General features: G+C 38.6%; 1 protein-coding gene across 2 annotated transcripts in view; it reads left to right on the top strand.

Moving 5' to 3' along the window:
• SMARCA1 (SNF2 related chromatin remodeling ATPase 1) overlaps nt 1–21,315 on the top strand; it is a 60,176-nt gene that overhangs the window by 1,760 nt on the left and 37,101 nt on the right. For both annotated transcript variants that reach the window (XM_075008120.1, XM_075008121.1), the window contains exons 2-13: nt 4,819–4,905; nt 6,828–6,994; nt 7,730–7,830; nt 7,938–8,038; nt 8,666–8,845; nt 11,711–11,866; nt 12,170–12,301; nt 16,398–16,466; nt 18,176–18,285; nt 19,187–19,413; nt 20,156–20,277; nt 20,868–21,020. In XM_075008120.1, coding sequence (XP_074864221.1) covers nt 4,819–4,905; nt 6,828–6,994; nt 7,730–7,830; nt 7,938–8,038; nt 8,666–8,845; nt 11,711–11,866; nt 12,170–12,301; nt 16,398–16,466; nt 18,176–18,285; nt 19,187–19,413; nt 20,156–20,277; nt 20,868–21,020 — 1,605 coding nt within the window. The remainder of the gene's footprint in view (nt 1–4,818; nt 4,906–6,827; nt 6,995–7,729; nt 7,831–7,937; nt 8,039–8,665; nt 8,846–11,710; nt 11,867–12,169; nt 12,302–16,397; nt 16,467–18,175; nt 18,286–19,186; nt 19,414–20,155; nt 20,278–20,867; nt 21,021–21,315) is intronic.

The raw sequence follows: 21,315 nt of genomic DNA, 5'->3' as shown, positions 1-21,315 counted from the left end.
TCAGGGCTCCTCACCTGCCATAGGCTGGATGCTGGGGAGGGAAGCGCTGAGTCTTGGGAGCTGGATTCAGACAAGCTGTGGGCCGGATCAGTTCCCCACCCCTGCATTAACTGGTCAGTGGGAAGGACTGAAGTATATGGGGAAGGGGTGGATTGCTAGTGGCAAAATGTTTGGAGGAGTGAGATAAAAGGACCTGACTTGAGAGAGTTAGTTTGCTGGTGTCTGGGCTCTTTCAGTTTTTTTTCCTGTTATTTCTTAAACTCTGTTCTCTTTTATTTTAATGATGCAGAGCAAGCTGCACAAGAGATCATGTGTGACTCTTTCCTCTTCCCTTCAATTTTCTCCAGAGATAGCAAGCCAGGATTTGGAAGCTATATGTACGTGGCAGAGCTGTTACAGGATTCCTCAGTATTCTGAAATAGCTACTTCATGTCTGTGAAACACACCTGTTATTTCGAGATAATTTTTGAAATAACAGGAATGCTTTTTCGGCATCCCTGTAATCCTCATTGTGGGAGGAGTAAGGGATGTTTTGAAATAGCACATTATTTCAATATTTGGCACCGTTTAGACAGCGCCAAATGTTGAAATAGCTTATTTCAAGTTTAACCTGCAGTGTAGATGTAGTCTGCAAGATCATTAGGAATGTCAAAAGTGACATTTTCAGATGTCATTGGAAAACAAGATTTAGTCATAAGAACGAATGCCTTTAAAGCTCTTGTAGAATTAACCCCAAAGGGCCAAATCTCTGTTCTGCTGAGTGGTAGCAATTTTGATTTAATTGTGACCAGACTTTAAATGATGAAATTTTACCACTTGATTTACTGGGTGAAAGAACTAGACTGTTGGAGAGAAGTGAAAAAATGATGTAGTAGTAATTAGTTGGCTGTGAACTGTTCATGTTTAACTAGAACATTAAGACTAAGGAACAGTAAATGAATTACAAGGGTGAGCAGGAATTACCTACAGGGTACCATTTGTGCTGTGAAGTTTTCCGTCTGTCAACTGGCAAAAAGAAATCTGACACGTGTCTAGATGGAATACAAGTTAACATAAGCTAGTGAGCAGATTAAATATTGTATTAATATTGTGTATGTGTCAGAAGGTCTCACATTTCTAATAGAATAAAACTTGTTGCTGCTGTTTTAGTACTACAGCTGTTGGAATCATGAATAGCTTTGAATTTCTCAGCTTCATGTTATACATATTTTCACATACATTTCATATCCACTTTGTTACATATTTGAGCAAAGTGCCCCAGAGCCAGGTTGCAAGTCAGATGCACAAGCAACATTGTAAAATGCAAAGGTACCGGTTAGTGCCTGGAAGCCCTAGGTAATGATCTCCTGGTGTTGTGTAGTTTATCATTATTCTTCTTGCTCCTTGTGTCATTTAAATGCTTTGTTGTAAACAGCTAGTTTGAATGCTTTTATTAACTTCATCCAATTTTCATTAGTCATCTAGAATAGATCTTTTTCATTTTTATGTATATTTTACTTGGTCAGACATAACATGGTTTGGGATACAGTTTCTCTTTCCCACTAGCTGGAATGCTTTCCCATAGCCTAAAGTTAGCATCTTGTTTAATTAGTGAGCAGAGATTGTCAGATAACATATTTTAGACCCCTGGGGATACACAGGCTACACTGTTAAAGTTATGACATACTTGGATGTTGCTCCATGATATGGGATGCTTAATTTACACAGGTTTTAAATGTATTTTCTGGAGCAGTGGTTCTCAGTCTGTTCACCACTGTGGGACACATTATCTAAACTGCAGTCTCACAATGTTTCCTACCTGAATGGTCCTGTGCATGGTTCATGGAATGAGAACCACTGTCCTAAGACTACACTTACTGGTACAGCTATACAGCAAACCCTCTTAGCAGAGGAAGTTCCTTTGTTGGCATTCTTTTTTGCTATAGGTTATTTCACTTGCCTGAATGAACAGCACTTGTTTGCTGATATAACTGTATCTACATTAGGACTTCTTCTAGTATGGAAGTTTTTCGTGTTAAATAAATAAACCTATAATCTTCATTGCTATGCTAACAAAAGTTTCCGATGTTGACCTGTAAGAATACATGTTTCAGATAAGAATATAAGGTCGTGTTTAAGTGACTGATTAGGGTATGTGCTTTAGCAGAGTGGCATAAAAGTATTTTTACTTGTATTCAAGTAAAGCTAGAAAAATACAAACTGTGTATCTAAATGTAACCCAGCGGCAAGTACAAACATGATTCCTTACCCCTCTCCTCCACACACAGTCCACTGGCCCCCAGGAACAAGGAGCAATATCCTTATGAGAGGTGTAGCACACTCTTCCTCTCCAGGGAGGAAGAAGCTGTTGGAAAGTTGGAGTTACTTGTCCCAGGAGTCTGCTTGGCTTCTCTGTCTTCCATATCAGATTCTGGAAAGCATAGTGTGCTGTGCCCTTGTTTCTCAAGTTACACTCCATACATCTTTTTCCCTTTATTTCTTGTCTATCACTTGCAGTTTCCAGTTCTTGCTTTGAAGACTGCTTTCACTGTTGTCCACAGGGACTGAAAGGAACACTGAAATAGGTTTTGCAAATTTCACTCACTTGGTCCAGAATTTGAGCAGCAGCAAGATTACTAGAGCCATCTGTCTTCAGATTTGGAAAGACAATATTACATTAGTTTTCATATTGGGGATTTCCTTTTAGAGCCATAATGGTTAAGCTATTTCTAACAAAGATCTTGAATTCTTCAGAAGACTTCCTTTTCCAGGAGAAGTATCCTACTCTTTCTGGTAGATAGACAAGTCGATTTATTTATCCATCTCATTTGCTCCCTGAACTGAAGGGAACATCTGACGCTTGATGCTGTCTTTTTCACTTTTGTCTATTAGGAGTATAGGTTTTTTTGTAACAAGCATATTGTGTCCAATATTAATGGTGACAGTGGTCTTCTTATTGAACTAGAGTTGAGTAATGTTGTATTACACTTTGTGTTTTAATAATAACAATTCTATTTTAAGTTCCTTTCCCCTAAATGAGCTGTAACCGTGTTCAACTGAGTTATCTATGATAGGGATTCTTAACCTTTTTCTTTCTGAGGCCCCCTGCCAACATGCTGTGAAAATGCCATGGCTTACCCATTTTGTATTGTATGCAACAAGCTAGTTAAAAGCCAGGCCTGACATTTGAGGGTAGCAAGCATGGCAGTTGCCTGGGGCCTCATGCTTCGGGGATCCCACAAAGCCATGTTGCTCAGGCTTTGTCTTCAGCCCCAGGTGGCTGGCTCAGAGCCCTGATATGGTGATGCTTTGGCTTTCTACATTGGGCCCAAGAAACCTAGGGCTGGCCCTGCTTGGTGACCGCTCTGAAACCTGCTCACAGCCCCACAAGGGGCCTTGGCTTCTAGTTGAGAAGCGCTGATCTGTGAGACTGAAAACAACAAAACCAAATCAAACCCTTTACTCTTATGATAGGTAAATATCTAATGCTACTCATTTGTACAATGTGTATGTGGGACCTGCAGCACAGTACTTACGTATTAGTGGCTTATGAACAAAGAAGTGGGTAACTATTCCTTAGCAATTCTCTACACTGGGATCTCAAGCCCATGGGCCATCTATGGCTGGAGTATTTTTACAGTCTGGCTCTCTCTCTGTGTGTGTCCATGTCCGTGTGTGTGTTGCCACCTCACTGTTTACCCATTTTTCCAGATCGTATCTGAGTACTTTGAACATTACGGGTCCCAGTACAGATTCTTGGGGGACATTTTTACCTCTCTTAATTCTGAAAGCTAACTATTTAGTTTTAGTCTTTATTGGCTACATTTTAAGCAATTTCTGATCCATGAGAGGACCTTCCCTCTTATCCCATGACTGCTTACTTTGCTTAAGAACCTGTGGTAAGGAACCTTGTCCAAGGCTTTCTGAAAATCCCAGTACACTATAGCCACTGAATCACTCTTGTTCACACGTTTGTTTAAGTCCCCTCAAAGAATTCTGATGTGAGTTCTGATGGTGCTGGACGAGAAGTTCAGCCTGTAGATTGATGAGGGATCATTTCCCTTAAAAGCTGTGTTAACTGCTTCCCAACAAATAATGTTCATCCATGTATGTAGTAACTCTGTTCTTGAGTATTGTTTTAATCAATGTGTTGGGCACTGAAGTTAGGCTTTTTTGCCTTCAATTGCTGGGATCAACTCTGGGACCTTTCTAAAAAACAATAAACCTTTAGATATATTGCTAATGTTGCAGTAGTGCTGTGAGGCCAGTCAGTGTTCTTTTCTTTACATGGCTGTGTGCCATAGAGGGGAATTCAGGAAATCTAATCTGTGTTTCTTGAGGCGTCTGGTGGAAAGAAGTCAAATCTTTACCACAGACCTTGCACTGTTCACTTGGTGGGGATGCGGGAAAAGGGTGGGGATCAGGCTTAGCTGCCAAAAATATAAATTAATAGTAATTTTATATTTAGGAATCAAGCTGATAGGAAAGGCCATGGCTGACAACATTGTGGGTAAACAAACCTCCCACCCACCATCCCCAGGCTGAATTGAGGGATTGGCAGTGAGGAAATATGTTGGAAGGTGTAAGGCTAATTCTTGGGTTCTGTTTGGTCATATCTGCCATTCATTGGCTATTTCTTCAGGGATTTCAGGCTCCTGTTAGTTGAGATGGTGCATTTTCTCCATTACTTATTTACCTTTTTGTTTAGCATTTGTTTTTTTTTCTTTTTAAATCGAGGAATCTGATACTGTTTTTGAAGTCTGCCCACTTAAAATTTGACAACTCTCTTGCTTCAGTACCTTGTTGTATTGATGATAATGTTTAAAATTCGAATTTCAGAAAAATGATCCTCCATTTCAACTCAAACTTCCTCCCAAGGCATCTAGACCTGAAAAAGAAATTGATCCAGAATATGAAGAGAAGATGGTAAGTGTGATTTCATAGCATAATAGAAGGCTAACTTTTTGTTTGACTGAGCTAAGTAGAGACACAATGGGAGGAAACAAGATATTGCAGAACGGATGTCAATGGGAGGGAAGGAAAATGGAATCAGGATAACAATACTAATAAAATTCTAGCTCTTGAAGTGTATCTATATGTGCAGAGGAATTTTCAGAGCTGGGAGACAGTCAATCATGAAACTGATTTATGCTGCCTTCTTTGTATACTTTGATTACCCGTCTGTATGTGGACATGTATGTATGTGCCCCTTAGGGATTTTTGAAAGTAAGCCGAGCTACACGAAGTGGCAGCCAGAGAGTGCTCTGACGTAAGGGTGGACATGGGCACAGCTCACCCATACCAATACAAACATCAAGACTTTTAACAAGGGCACATAGAGAATGGACAGGACAAACAAAATATGAGATACACTTTTAAAGGAGGCCAGAATCTAAAATGCCCATGACAAAGTTAGGTTTGAGAGAGAAGCTGTGCCATACTATGTTGCTAGCAACATATGGTTTTTTTTTTTAATTTGTCCTGAGTCCCTGGAAAAGTTTTGTGCAGTTTTCAGAATGCAAAGAAAGTAACTTTAGGGCATTTTTTATACACACATTGAGTGTTTGCTCCCGCTTAAGGAGTTAAAAAAACAAGATGTTGGTATTTGTGTACTACATCTCTGAAAACACCAGAGAATCCTAAATCAGGGCATATACATAAAACCGCAAACTGTGATTGACTGGGTCAGGTTTAAGGAATAGAGAATGCTAGATGGGAAAATAGAGTTAAGGAATTAATGGAGAAATGTTTTTATTTGTGAGGAGCGAACATATGCATAGTTATTAAAGGGAAGTATTGCTATTCACACATTATTCTGTACTTCATGAACAATGTGTTGAGATATAATTTTTTTTTTTGGAGTAAACCATATGTGTATGGAAAGTATTAAAACTGCACAGGCTGCCAGTAATAAAGATGAATCAATAAATGCAAGGGGGGAAAGGGGAAATAACTGATTTATAGTGATATCAGTATGACATACTTTACGAAGACTTTTTCCTCATGTGATTGTTAAACTGTGCTTGCCATCAAGATTGGAACAGTTTCTGTGTGAAACTTATATTGCCCTCATGTGGCAAAAAGGATGTATCAGCATCTTTTCAGCTTCATTTTTTAAAAATTTTGCAATATTATCGCCACTGATGGCTTGCTATTGTTAGTAGCTATCTGCTACCATGCTTGTTTTTAGAGGAGTCCCAGTTTATGTATTGCTGAAGAAAGTTAATGATACTAATTTACGTTTTTACTGTAGTATTTGAAACAAACGTACTGCGAGACTAAAGAATTTCACAAAAAACTGTTTTAAGTTATATAATTGTACATAAGGTTCTTATAAAAACATTGATTAAGAGCTGACAGGAAAATAATATGATGTTTGTTTCTGTTTTTTTTAAAAACTGTTGTATAACTGTTATTTATAGTCTATTAAATGCAGTGTAGCAACTCTGGCTCATGGATTTAAGAAGCATTTAAAGCCTGAATCTGCTCCAGTTGCAACATCAACAGCAAAATTAATTCAGTCTGCATTAGTTGCTTTAGTTTTGAAATTGCAACATGTTGCTAGTCAGTGCAAACATTTTTTCACGTGGAATCTTGGCCACAATAACTTAAATGGGGACTCTTGCCATTGACATTAGCGGGGCCAGGATTTCATCCTTTACAGTAAATCAAAAAAAGTAATTTTTTGTTAATCTCATGTATGTAATATTTATTTGGAGTTTTACTGTGAAGTTTGCCTGCTCTGATTGCTTCACAGGATCAGTACTGTAGTTTGTAAGCTGCTGGTTCCAACATAAATAAAATTGTTGGTGACTGAAGATGGACACTTTTTTCTTTTTGTGCCTTAGAAAACAGATCGGGCAAAAAGATTTGAATTTCTTCTGAAGCAGACGGAACTTTTTGCACATTTTATTCAGCCTGCAGCACAGAAATCACCAACATCACCACTGAAAGTCAAATTGGGAAGACCAAGGATAAAGAAAGACGAAAAGCAGAGTTTACTTTCAGCTGGGGAGTATGTTCATGTCTCTCAATTCTTGTGTCAAAGTTCAAAAGCTTTGATTTAAAACCCTCCCCACAAATTACGTATTTTTATTTGTCTTTTTAATTGTAGTTTAAAAATTGTGCCTTAAGCATGCCAGAACTCCTTGAAAAACTACTTTCCTAATACTAACTTATTAGCAGAAAGTATGTGTATGTGAGAGGGACTTTTGTCCTTCATTGTGGGGATTTTGGAGAACTGTTGGGGATTTTTATATGAGGTACTAAATGTTATTTTTGGTCAATTGTGTTTTTAATTTTGAAACACTTTTAGTAATCATCTAAGGAAATATATTTTGAATTGAACTTTTAACTGAAAATTTTCTCTTATCCTCCTGCATGGTGTACTGGTGAAGTGGCAGATTGTGTGGCTGTAGTCCATGTGTACCATTTACCCCTCTGTCCCCATCCCCACACAGCTACCTAGAGAAATTTTGCTTTCTTCTTGCACAGTACAACCATGGCTATAGAGGAAAGGGAAGGTTCTCAGCCTAAATAAATCAGAGCTGGAATGAATATCTGGGAATACTTTAAAGGTAACTGGTTCTGAGAAAGATCAGGTGACAAAATTATAGACTAGCTGGATCAACAGTGATTTCTGTGCTAATATACTGTTCTCTCAAAAATGTAGTTGGTGTATATTCTAAGAGGTGTGTTGATGAAAGGGTTTAAAATGCAAGCTCACATTCAAACTTTCTGCCCTGTTCAGTTATCGTCACAGACGCACTGAGCAAGAGGAAGATGAAGAGCTGCTGTCTGAGAGTCGAAAAACATCTAACGTGTGTATTCGATTTGAGGAGTCTCCTTCATGTGAGTATCCTTGTTGGAAGTTTTCTATTTTTGATTTAATTAAGATCTAATAAACAGATCACAATAAAATTAAAAATTTTCTACTTAGCGGAATCTTACATTTGCAGATGTGAAAGGAGGAACGCTAAGAGACTACCAGGTTAGAGGATTGAACTGGATGATCTCCTTGTATGAGAATGGTGTTAATGGAATTCTGGCAGATGAAATGGTAAGGAACAAGCATTTGGAATTTACAGTGAATGATCATTCTGTTTTGATATATTTTGTGTACATATGTGACCCTTATTAGTCCAAGTCCAAGGACTTTCTGGCTGGTTATATAGTGTGCTCTGTGCACTATTTTACTGAGTCTAGATTGAGCAAATGAGGTCACTTTTTAACTCTTTCCACCTCTTATGCGGTTAATGCACTCTTTCTGTATAAGTGAAAAGATCTTCGTAACAGATGCAATTTTGTTAATGATGGAAATAAAGGGTTTTTGTTTAATTCAATTGAGAGATGAAAAATGCTAAGCGTCTTCAATTTTTTTTATTAAAATTTGTTCTGAGCCATCCTGTAATTTAACCTTGGGAATGCTGTAATTTAATATACAGCTGAACTCTCTTATAAAACTTTTTTTTTCTTTGCACAAAATGTCTATGTTCAGAATTTAATTTGGATATTATAATACATGGAAGCAATGTGGGTTTTTAGTTCATCTGTTGCAGACTTGCACTGAATGCATTCCACCAAAAGCAGTTTAAGCAGCATCATTAAGTAGCCAAAAAATAGTTTTGAAGTCCTTCATGTGATGATGAAATTTCATTTCATTTTCTTTTTTTCTTTGCTAATGTAGGGTCTGGGTAAAACATTGCAAACAATTGCATTGCTAGGCTATCTGAAGCATTACCGAAACATTCCTGGCCCACATATGGTCCTAGTTCCAAAATCAACTTTACACAATTGGATGAATGAATTTAAACGCTGGGTTCCATCTTTACGTGCCGTTTGTCTTATTGGAGACAAGGATGCCAGAGTAAGTTAACAGCTGGAAGATATTTTACTTTGCATGTCAAAAAAACTGGTGCTCCAGGAAATAGTTGTTTTGAAGCAGTTTTTTTTGGCTGCAGAAGAATACTGTAGGTTTTAACTGTCTTATTTGTGGGGAGGTCTTCAGATGCTATGCCAACAGGTGTTACAGGAAATGCCAAAGCAGGGGTTGTCAACCTTTCCGAGGTGGAGTGCCAAAATTTAATGTTTTGATCTCTTTGTGTGGTCCAAGTGATGGTGATACTTTTAAAAGGCACTAGTAGTCCTACTTACAACAACTTCATTAATAAGTAAATCAAGATGCAGAGTGTTACTGTTTAGTTGGTGGTGGTTGGAAGAATTAGCTGGTCTTTTGTTAATCTTGGCATGGCTTTGAGCAAGCTTCCAACTGCATGGGGGAGGTGAGGGGCTGGGGCTGGGGCTGAGCTCCCGCCTCGCGTGCCAATGAAAATGGCCTTGTGTGCCATTCTTGGCACCCATGCTGGGGGTTGCTGACCCCTGTGCTAGAGCATAATGGACAGGGATTTCACTGTAAAGAAATGGGGGAACACTCTAACCCGCCTGCCAAACTCCTTTCCCTATTGGTTTCATCTTTTTCTGGTGACCACTGCACTTTGTGTTCCCTTTGTCCCTTTGGATTACTTTCTTTACTTATCAGCCTTACCAACTTCCCTTTGCCACCTTTCCCTAGTGGTTGCTCTCTCCACCTTTTCTGGGCTCTCGTTATTCTGTGATCCTAATTGTAATGGGATGATATTAAGAGGAAAATCTTAATAAAGATGGAAAGATGTCTTAATTTCTGTTTGACTGGCACTCAACATATGGAGATGAGCACAACATTAGTATTTAGATTGTAGTGTCTTTGAAGGGAACTGGTGGAAGAGTCATTATTTGTGTCATTTTAAAACTTCACTGAAGAGAGTGAACTAGGTGAATCATGGCAGCAGCAGCTCTATTGTAGTTAAGGTTGAGAGCTTGCTTACTATTTAAGGGACCAACCAAGTTCTCTAAAATCCGCATACTGACTTAGATTGTCTTGAAATTCGCTGTGGTTTATAAAGTGTAGCTCAGATTTGGGGATGTTTGAGCAGGGGTATTCAAGTTAAAAATTCCTCTACAAACTGACATTTTATAAAATCATCTGGGTTATGTGCCTACGTGGACACCTGAAGCTCAAACAATGACTTTTGTTTTCCCCACATGAACCTCAAATACTTGGGATTTATTTTACTTACTGCATGGCAGCCACTCGGGTCTGCCCTTGGGCATGGGTGGGGTAATTTTTCAAAAACAGTTTAAAACTGCAGGTCACCATGTTAATAGCTCAGGCCAGAGAGAATCCAGTACTCATCTTCAGCAAGAGAAAGGCTCTCTTAACACTCAGAGGCCGTATCTACAGATGCCACTTTGGCATGCTAATAAATGGCCTGAAATATGCTAATGAGGTGCAAATGTAAATTCCCAATGCCTCATTAGCATAAGGCCACATGATTTGGAGTCCAGAAGACGCTCTTCCATACTCCAAAGCAGCGTGTAGAAGCACAGCCCCCCGGGGGCGTCTTCCAGAAGGAAGTCCTCCTTCCAGAGGCCCCTTCTTCCTGAAAGAATCTCCTCCAAGCTTACCAGGTACCCAGACTGGGGAGCCGAAGGACGGAGCATTTGTGTTGAGAGAGGGGGCTTGGAATAGGGGAGCTCAGAATAACAAGAGGTGTGTGGGTGGTCAGAGTGATGGAGGAGGTGGAGCAGCACCAGAGTGGAGTTGAGGGAACATGGAGAGTTGTAGCAGAGGGTGTGGGTGTGGGTCTGGTAGAGGTAGGGAGTTCTGTAGTGACACAGGGTAGAGGGTTGAGAAGGAGTGGGTGTGAGCTCAGCAGTGGAGGTGCGTGTGGGTGAGAGGGCCTGCATCTGCCTTCTCATGTCTATCTTTCCTTTCAAGAAAATATCTCCATGAACTCACACTAATGTTGCTACCTGGGAGCTGCATCCTTTTCCTGGCTCTTTAACTTGCAGATCCCAGGTGTACACCTGACTGTTAGGGGAAGAGGGTCAAGGAGGGAGAGCTGAGCTGTGTTGGAGAGGCAATGTGTTCTGTGGCAGGGTTAATGGTAGCCAAGGAGCCAAATACAGTAAAGCCTGGGGTAGGGGAAGGCTGCTGAGAAATTAAATGCTCCAGAATTTCACGAATGCAGCTTTAAGTTTGCCCAGTGGTGCCTGATACCTTTACAGAACACAGTATTCTCTGAAAACCTGGAAATACAAAAATAAGGTAAATGCCACCACAGCTACCAGCCTCTGAGGGTCCACAAGCCAGGCCAAGACTGGAGTGGTGGCTGTCACTCCATCTGGGGCTGGTGCTGGAGCCCCTGCCTGCCCTATGGTAGACTTGGGGAACCCAGGCTGGGGCCAGAATCCTGGTGAGGGAGACTGGAGTCTGTGGCCACAGCAGCTCCAGGGGGAGGTGAGATGTCTGGGGGTAGAAGCCCTGGACCACTGCTGCTCTGGAAGATTCTCTTGTTTGGGACCTGTCAGGTCCTGACCTTGCAGAACCAGAGAGGTACGACCTGTACTAAACACCTACTGAGGCGGATGGGGACACTTTATGCTTTTTTTTTATGCTTTTTTTTTTTTCATTCTAGCTGATGATAAGTTTTTGCCCTGAAACACAAAATTGAAAGCCTTTGTTATTTAACCTGAATTAGTTTAATTCCAGATATTCTTTTCCACGTCTGCTTAATCTTGGTAATCTTTGTTTGAATAATATGTATTGGCAGATGTAAGTGACACTGAGCTCAAATTAAGTTATGCATGGTGTTACTTGATGTTTTAATTAACAGATTTTTTTTTACATTAGGCTGCTTTTATCCGTGATGTTATGATGCCTGGAGAGTGGGATGTTTGTGTTACCTCATATGAAATGGTGATTAAAGAGAAGTCTGTTTTCAAAAAGTTTAACTGGAGATACTTGGTGATAGATGAAGCCCACAGAATAAAGAATGAAAAATCTAAGGTGAACTTCAATTTCAGTGTTTTTCTAACTTTGGCTTGATTATTTTGCAGCAAACAATTTTCAGATTTTATATGTTAGATTATACTATAGCCATATTTAAATGCTTTCTGAAGTGTCTTTTTGCTTTTTTTTCATTTTTTTTTTTAATAATAACTTGATCTTTTGGAGGCTTGAATTTCGGAGGAGCTGACTCCTGGCACTCGCAATGACTTCAGTTGAAGTAACAAATGTACTGGAATTTTGAAAATCTTGTCCTTTTGTGTTTAAGGCAGAAGTAACAAATACTCTTTGATTTTTTCCTAGCTCTCTGAGATTGTTCGTGAGTTCAAGACAACAAATCGATTACTACTTACAGGAACGCCTTTACAAAACAACCTCCATGAACTGTGGGCATTACTCAACTTTCTCTTACCTGATGTCTTCAATTCTGCAGATGTAAGATGAGGCCTGATGTATATTATGGATATTTGTTAATGTAATTCTCATGATGGATTCTGAACATAAGGTGGATTTCCCAGTGTTTAGAGAGGCCTGGGACATGGGTTATGCAGATATAATTCTTTGTTCCATTGCAGGCTTACTGTGCCATTCTGGGCAAATCTTAATCTTTTGATGCCTCAATTAGAACATAAGAATGGCCATACTGGGTCAGACCAAAGGTCCATCGAGCCCAGCATCCCATCTGCCGACGGTGGCCAATGCCAGGTGCCCCAGAGAAGGAGAACAGAAGACAATGATCAAGTGATTTATCTCCTGCCATCCATCTCCTGCCCTTGTTATGAAGGCTAGGGCATCATACTTTATCCCTGGCTAATAGCCATTTATGGACCTAACCTGCAAAAATTTATCAAGCTCTTTTTTAAACCCTAATAGAGTCCTGGCCTTCACAGCCTCCTCGGGCAAGGAGTTCCACAGGTTGACTGTGCGCTGGAATTCCCTAATTCCTAGTGGTATTGAGAAGATAAATACCTTGAAGTTTATGAGGTGCTCCGATACCATGGCCATAGGTGTCTTGGAAGTACTTGAGATACATATTTTTTAAAAATCATGGATACAGTGTGTCTCTTTCACCCACTGAAAATTGAAATTCCTCCATTCAAAAAGTTTTGTATGGTAAAATACAATTCCCTCCTTATTCTTGGAGCAGAATGAATTTTTATGACCTCTTAATATTGTAAAAATCTAAATTTTGGCAGTCTTCTTACAGAGTTGTTCTGCAACTGCTCAACTGTTGGCTAAACTAGAATATAAATGTGTGATGTGGAATAATGCATGTGAACCATCATGTTTTAAAACTGCCTTGTCAACACTAGACAAGTAAGATGTTTTTTCTGTCACTATCTTCCTGTTAGTTACTTCCATGCTTCTTGCTTCATGTCTCTATCAGATCTCACTTTTTATAGCCCTGTTTCCTTGTCTCTCCCCATTTTTCATTGTGCAGCCTGTCTTGATGCACTAAGGCTGTGTCTACACTATAAAAATAACTTTGAAGTTGCTTACTTCAAAGTACAACTTCAAAGTAAGCAACTTCAAAGTAGAGCATCTACACACATACTACATCAAAATTAAACTTCAAAGTAGGGCACTACTTCATTCCTGGGAATGGAGTTAGGACTTTGAAATTGGGCTCCCTACTTCAAAGTTAACTTCGAAGTCCAGGAAAATGTGTGAATAGTAACAGAGAGGAAGTCGTGCTAGTCTATACACTATCAAAACAAAAAGCAGTCAAGTAGCACTTTAAAGACTAGCAAAATAGTTTATTGGGTGAGCTTTTGTGGGACAGACCCACTTCTTCAGACCATAGCCAGACCTTAAATATTGAGTCTGTTCTGGTCTGGCTGTGGTCTGAAGAAGTGGGTGTGTCCCACGAAAGCTCACCTAATAAACTATTTTGCTAGTCTTTAAAGTGCTACTTGACTGCTTTTTGTTAGGAAAATGTGTGTAGACTCTCTGCTGGCTACTTAGAAGTAGTGCCTAACTTCGAAATTAGTTCCTAGTGTAGGCGCACCGTGAGACAAACAGATGTTACAGTGCGTAGGTCTGGTATAAACTCATAGATGGAGGTATTTCTGTTAAAAAGAGGTGGAGTTACTCAACTGGCTTGAAAGTTTATGGACACTGTTAAACTTAATGAGAATATCGACTTTGTCTCCCTTATTGGTGTAACTCCACCGACTTAATTTTTACCTCATTCTGAGAGAATGTCAATCATAGTGTCATGAAATTTAACACCCTTGTAGGGGGAAGATGCAAAAGGACAGCTCCCCTTTCCCAGTAGCATTGGATTTCAATATGGGGAATTACACAAAAATGAGGAAGCTGGTTAAATGGAAATTTAAAAGGCACAGTCACAAGGGCATAATGGTGCTCAAGGGGAACATATACCCCCAATTAAAACAAAAACAGTAGGATGACCGAAAAATGTCGCTAGAGTCAAACAGCAAAGTAAAACAGGTAATGAGAGTGTGGGGGGTGGTGGAAATAAGGCATTGTTAAACATTGGATGTCAAATCTTAATGAGTAAAATAGGAAGGCAGACCAAGTAAAAAAGTGTAATTAGGAATGCCAAAACAGAATGTGAAAAAAAGCTAGCAAAATACACGAAGTAACAGCAAATTTGTTTTAAGTGCAACATGAGCAGGAAGCTTGCCAAACAGGGAGGCCACTAGACTGTTGAGATGCTAAAGGAGTACTCAGGAATGACCAGGCCATTACGGAGAAGCTAAACAAATTCTTGCATCAGACTTATACAGCAAAATGATGTAAGGGAGATCTCAATGCCTAAAGTGCACCTGAGTGAGGAACTGCCCAGACTGAGTTGTCAGTAAAGGCAGTCTTCAAACAAATTGATAAATTCAATGGTGATATGTTACCAGTACTGGATGGTATCCACCCAAAAGTTCTGAAGGAGCTCAAACATGAAATTGCAAAAGTACTAACTGAGTTGTATAACCTGTTGCTTAAGTCAGCCTCTCTTTCAGATAACTGGAGGGTAGCTAGTGTTCTGCCATTTATTAAAAAAAAAAGAAAAATTCACAAGTGATCATGGCAATTGCAGGCCAGTAAGCCTTATTTCAGTACCTAACTGATTGGTTGAAATAAGAATAAAGACAAAATTTTCAGACATCTAGATGAACATGATGTATTGAAGAGTCAGGACAGCTTTTGTAAAGTGAAAGTGTACATCACTAATGTAATAGAGTTCCTCAAGGACATCAACAAGCATGTAGTCAGAAGTGATCAAGTGGGTGTAGTGAACTTAAACTTTCAAAAAGCCTTTGACAAGGTCTCTCAGCAGAAGTTCTTAAAGTAATCATGGAGTAAGAGGGAAAGGTCTGTTAGATCTGCAATTGGTTAAAAAAATGGGGAAACAAAGGATAGGATTAAACAGTCAGTTTTTACAAGGGACAGAGGTAAATAGGAGGATCCCCCAGGTTTCTGTAGCAGGAACAATGCTATTGAACGTAATTGACGAAATGATCAGGAGAAAAAAGGGTGAGCTGTAAGGTTCTCAGATTTATGGATGTTACAAAATTGAGCCTAAAGTTGGCTTGAAAGAGTTACAAAAGGATTTTACGGAACTGGGTGACTGAGAGAAAAAATGACATTTCAAATTCTGTATTGATAAATGCAAAGTAAAACCATTGGAAAACCATAATTCCAACAGTATATACAAAATGAGGAATGAATTACCTGTTGCTACTCCCAACAGAGATCTTGGAGTTAATAATTATAACTTGACAATATCTGTTCAGTGCACAGAAGAAGCTAACAGAATAGTAGGGACCCTTAAGAAAGGCATATATAATAAAACAGAAAATATAGTTCCACTATATAGATCCACATTATTATCCACATCTTGAATACCACATGCAGTTCTGGTGCACTTAACTCAAAAAAGTTACTCAAATTGGAAAAGGTGCAGAGAAGGGCAACAAAAGTGATGTTTTAGAAAGATATTTCTTTTAGAAAAAATAGCAGCTACTTAGAGGGGTGTGGTAGAGGTGTATACAACCATGAATGATATGGAGAAAGTGAATCGGGAAACATTTTGTCCCTTTACCTTCACATAACAAAAAAACAGCTGTCACCCAATGAAATTAATAGGCAACAGGTTTACAGTAAACATAAGGAAGTACTTTTTCATGCAACATATAATCATTTTTGGAACTTGTGGCCATGGGATGTTGTGAATCTATAAAAACCTAATTGGGTTAAAAAATAACTGGAAAACTTAGTGGAGGATAGGTCTGTGAGTAGCTATTAGCTAAGATGGTCTGGGATACAGTCCCAGGTTCTGGGTGTCCCTAAACCTACTCAGCTCAGAGTCGACAACAGTGGATGGATCGCCGAAAATGGTCCTGTTCTGTTCAGTCTCTCCGAAACATCTTGCTTCTCTCAGGGAGAGGTTGCTTGGCTATATGGACTAATGTTCTGACCCAGCATGACTGCTCTTATGTTCTCGTATGTGTCTGTTAGTGAAAGTGAAGATCAAATGGTGCATACTTACAATAATTTGTTTTTCCTACAGGATTTTGACTCATGGTTTGATACTAAAAATTGTCTTGGTGATCAAAAACTTGTAGAAAGACTTCATGCAGTAAGTAATGACAGTGCTGGTACTATCTTATTCATATGAAATAACTTTAAAACAAAAACCTAATTCCTGTCTCATTTCTCCTCGAATTATTATAAAAGGTATTGGGGAAACTTATAAATATTTGTATTCTCGTTAATAAATGTTAGAGTGAGTATATACTGTATTTTGTTTTACTGTAGTATCTGCCATAGTATATATTAGTCAAATATCTATCAGCATTTCTGCTAGCTTTTTTTGAATTTTTATGTTATAACATGACTGTCTGTCTGAAAGAGAAGAATCAAAGCTTATTAATTCATAAATAAAATTAAGAATTGCAAGGAAAGTTGAAACTATTAATTATATTGAATTACTGACATGTTGCACTGTTACTGGAATGAAGTCAAGACAGAATTTCGGTCATATCTGTGAATATCCTGCTTTCTTGTGCGTTCTTTCGAATCAATATTTTTGACCTTTTTCTTTTAGTGTATTAATAGAAATTGTGGAAAAGAGGGAAAGTTCATGCTTATTTATGTTTGCAAGTTTCTTGCAAAAAGTCTTGGTGTTTGAGCTCTAATTAATATAGTTAAAATAGTATTTTATTTGATTAGAACTAAGTAGATGTTTAAGAAGGCATTGCTCAGATAGTTGAATGTAGTGTCCTCTGCTCAAAGGTTTTATATAACCCTCTCTCCCATCCCCCAGGCTCCTCAACGTTGGAGCTAAATTACTTTATCAAAGACTCACCCTGGTTGCAGTTGGATGGAAAATTGTTAAGAGAGGCTCTGAAGGAGGGGGGAAATAGTATAACCTGGGTGTTTCTCTGGGAGTAAAAATGAGGACACTGTTTCCTTACTTCTGTTCTTGTCCTCATCCTACCCTCTTTTCTCCCTAATCTGTTTAGTTCCCACGCTATCCATAGATGTAGATGTTGACTCCACAGAGAGTGAGAGTGTGAGAGTGAGTGAGAGCGTGAGTGTGAGAAAGTGAGTGTGAGAGAGAATGAGTGTGTTTTTGGAGGGAGGAGTGGAATCTGAATTGATACATTCCCAACAATGAGTGGGCTGCAGTAACTTGTGTATTTCTGATTTAGAAGAGTGTATCTTTGGATGTGCCTTTTTAGTTGAAAAGAGAAGCCCCTTGTGGCACTTTGTGTCTTTGTTAGGTACATAGTTCCGAATACAGTAGAGCCGTATCATGCTGCAGTAGTGAAGGGGAACAAGCAGCATAAATTCAGTCTCTTCAGGGAATATTGGGAGTCATTGCAACAGGTTAATATTCACTCTTCTTGGCCCTGTCTGTCACACTGAGGAAGCCATGAGAAAAGGCTACTTAAATTGTTGCTATTCTTTCTCCTTTATGTGGCTACGTGGATGGATGTGGGGCCAGATTCCCTCTGGGATTAAAGAGAAACTATCCAAAAATGTGATCTAAAGGCATCTCTCAAAATGAGTTTGATGATGCTCTGTTTTCTGCTCAATAACATTTCTTCATACAGTTATCACCTATGCTTCTATGCTTTTTGTGGAAGTTTATCTGCGTAGACCAAGTAGGAGGGGTGATGATGATGGCTGTTGCAGAGCTAGTCTGATGGGATCACTATGGGAGTAATATGAGTTGCTCAGATATTGAACTGTGAAAATGCTGCAGAATCAAGCTGAGTAATTGCTTATTTGAAGAAGTTTTGCTTTTATCAATAATTTTTTTAGATATTGTCTCTTTCTTAGGTTTTAAAGCCTTTTTTGTTACGTCGCATAAAAGCTGAAGTAGAAAAGAGCTTGCCTCCAAAAAAGGAAGTAAAGATTTATCTTGGGCTCAGCAAAATGCAGAGAGAATGGTGAGTTATTTAATGTAAAAATGCACTAATTTTTAAATAGTAGCATACTTTATATTAGACTCATAATATTTTTCTTTCTGGTTTTGTAGCCATGTCTCTACAATAGTTATGCTTAGCACATAAAAGAACTTAGCTAATTAGAAAAGCACACCTTTCCACCTGTAATAGTTATAGCTGCTAGTTTTAAAAAATTATTGAAATGGAAAGGAATTAGAGGAAAACATAGATTTTTCTCTATTTTATGAGGTTTTATGAAAACTTGTGCAGTTAACAAAATTTTGTCTGTGACCAGTTTCATTCTTTTGTTGCTGCGCAGTGGGACTGCTTGAGTTATTTGTTAAGATGCTGACTTGACTCTTCAGCCCTGTTTTCACGGGGAAGCTTATATGAATGTTCTTCCCCAGTACCCACCAAAGGAATATTTATAGTAGTAGGAATAGCCCTAAATCTAAAACAGAAGAATGAAGCAATTGTGCAGAATTATGAAATGGAAAGATTTTTTTTAAGAGTTTGATCTCTTTAGGTAGCTTTCAAACATAGTGATGGGAAAACAGGAATTTCTCATGATCAGATCCAGTGGTCCATCTAATCCATAAGCTGAAGGACAGTGGCCTTAACTGGATGCTTCAGAACAAATCCAAGAAATCCCATGCCTAATAATAATTATGGAGTAACTTATTTGTGAGGGAAACTCAGATGCTGATTCATACACTGGAGCGTTAGAATTTGTGCCCTTTTAATGTTTGTCAAATGGAACATAATGTAACATTGGAGGTTTTCATTATTCATATTAAAAACAAAAAACAAAATTACTCCAGGATATTTAAGATACTTACTTATGTTTTAAATATGCAAAAATTATAAGTTGCAAATTTCTCAATTATTGCCTGTAAAACTTCAGGTATACAAGGATCCTGATGAAAGATATTGACATTCTAAATTCAGCTGGGAAAATGGATAAGATGCGGCTGTTGAATATTCTTATGCAGTTGCGAAAGTGTTGTAACCATCCATACCTATTTGATGGTGCTGAACCTGGACCTCCTTATACTACTGACATGCATCTTGTCAATAATAGTGGTAAAATGGTGGTTCTGGACAAACTGCTAGCAAAACTCAAAGAACAGGGTGAGTGTAATTTATAGGACGGTATCTATATACAGAGCATTAATAACCAAATAAAATAGTCCAGTTCAAAAATCATTCCCACATAAAAAGTCTTATTCATTACAAACTAGAAGAGTATTGTGTAGGTTTTGTGTTGGGCAAGACATAGAGGAAGGGAGATCTCCCTGTAAAGGCTACAACAAAGAGGGGTAAGCTATGAGGGTGAAAAAATGAGAAGGAATACTGAAAAAGTTAAGAAAAATGAGAGGGGAATAAAAAGCCATTTAAAAAATGGGAGGTTGGGAGATGAGAAGGGGATGTGTCAGAAGAGTGACCAGACCATCTGATCATCTATGAAGTTAATGTTTGATGTGGCAGAGGTCTTGTTTACAGTGTCTTTGAGGTTACATTGACTGGTTGGAGCCGCCATAGGTTTGGAAAAAACTTCCATATGGTAGATTGTTTATTCAAGCTCCAAACATTTGGGGTGTCTTCCATCACTGCTTTTACATACATTGACAAATTAATTTTGTGTGGTGATGTACTGTGTATTTTTGAAGAACAGGAGTTTAAAATCAGTTACTGAAAAATAAACTTAAAAATAGAACTGTTTGAATAAACTGACCATCAGTTAGGGAGGAATATTACATACATGTGGTACGGTATTTCACATTAATTCTTTCTTTGCACTTAACATTTTCCGTTTTGGTTCTGTGTTAGGATTACATTAAAATTTAATTTGTTTTCTGTACCAATCTATCAGGCTCCAGAGTTCTCATTTTCAGTCAAATGACCCGTTTACTGGATATTTTGGAGGATTACTGCATGTGGCGTGGATATGAGTACTGCCGACTAGATGGACAGACTCCCCATGAAGAAAGAGAGGTGAGAGCTGTTAGCAAGAACTGCTCTGTCATTTGCAGTTAAACAAATTCTGCCACTGGATACTGCATGCAGTTTGAAAGTAAAGTCCCCATATTTGGCCAAGGATATACATTAGGTCTTCTGCAGTACTACTAACTACTACTTGTTTGAAAAATCTGAGGAAATATTAATTTACTCTGAATATGTTTAACTTGTAGAAAAGTAAGCTGAAATTGAATAATTAATCTGAGGCACATACAGTAATGAGTTGGGAATGTAGGACCCAACCCTACAATATACATAATGCAGCAGGCTATTGTGTCTTCACAGAGCCTCACTAACTTCTGGGGCTCTGTTTGTATGTTGTAAACTGCAAGGTCAAGGACGCAGTGTGGGACTTGTGGGGCTTTACTTTTTTATGATGAAATATTTCATTAGATTGACTGAGAGATTATTTCATTTCCTTTCCACACCTGGCCTTTTAAAGTTATTGGTATGGACACCAGAGAATTTCACTAATATTGGTATTGGTATGGACACCAGAGAGAGTCACTAATAAAATAATTTATTCCAGGATTCTGCTATCTTAATGAGTTCCTGTTTTCTTTTAGGAGGCAATAGACACCTTTAATGCTCCCAATAGTAGCAAATTCATTTTTATGCTCAGTACCAGGGCAGGAGGTCTGGGGATTAATTTGGCAACTGCTGATGTGGTTATTCTTTATGATTCAGACTGGAATCCACAGGTGGATCTTCAGGCTATGGTGAGTAATCTTTTAAAGTGTCTCAAGGTTCCCTCCTTCCTCTTCCACCCCTACTCCCTAGTTATCTATATAAAATAGTAGGTATGATAGAACTCAAAAGCTTACAAAGGAATATAGTAGTAATACTTTGCCAGGTTTACAGCTTTTTTAAAGTGGTAATGTAGATTAAAGGTAGGAAGAAAAAGAAAGCTTTTATATTATGTGGGAGAGCACAAAAGCTAGTGATGGAGGCATTAAAAGGAATCGGTGTAAAATGTTAAACTAACATAATTCTAAGCACTCTTGTACCTTAAGT

The sequence above is a fragment of the Carettochelys insculpta genome, chromosome 13, assembly GCF_033958435.1.
Source record: "Carettochelys insculpta isolate YL-2023 chromosome 13, ASM3395843v1, whole genome shotgun sequence".
NCBI lineage: Eukaryota > Metazoa > Chordata > Testudines > Carettochelyidae > Carettochelys > Carettochelys insculpta.
The sequence above is the reverse complement of the archived record's forward strand: the minus strand, read 5'-3'. Positions and strand labels throughout refer to the sequence as shown.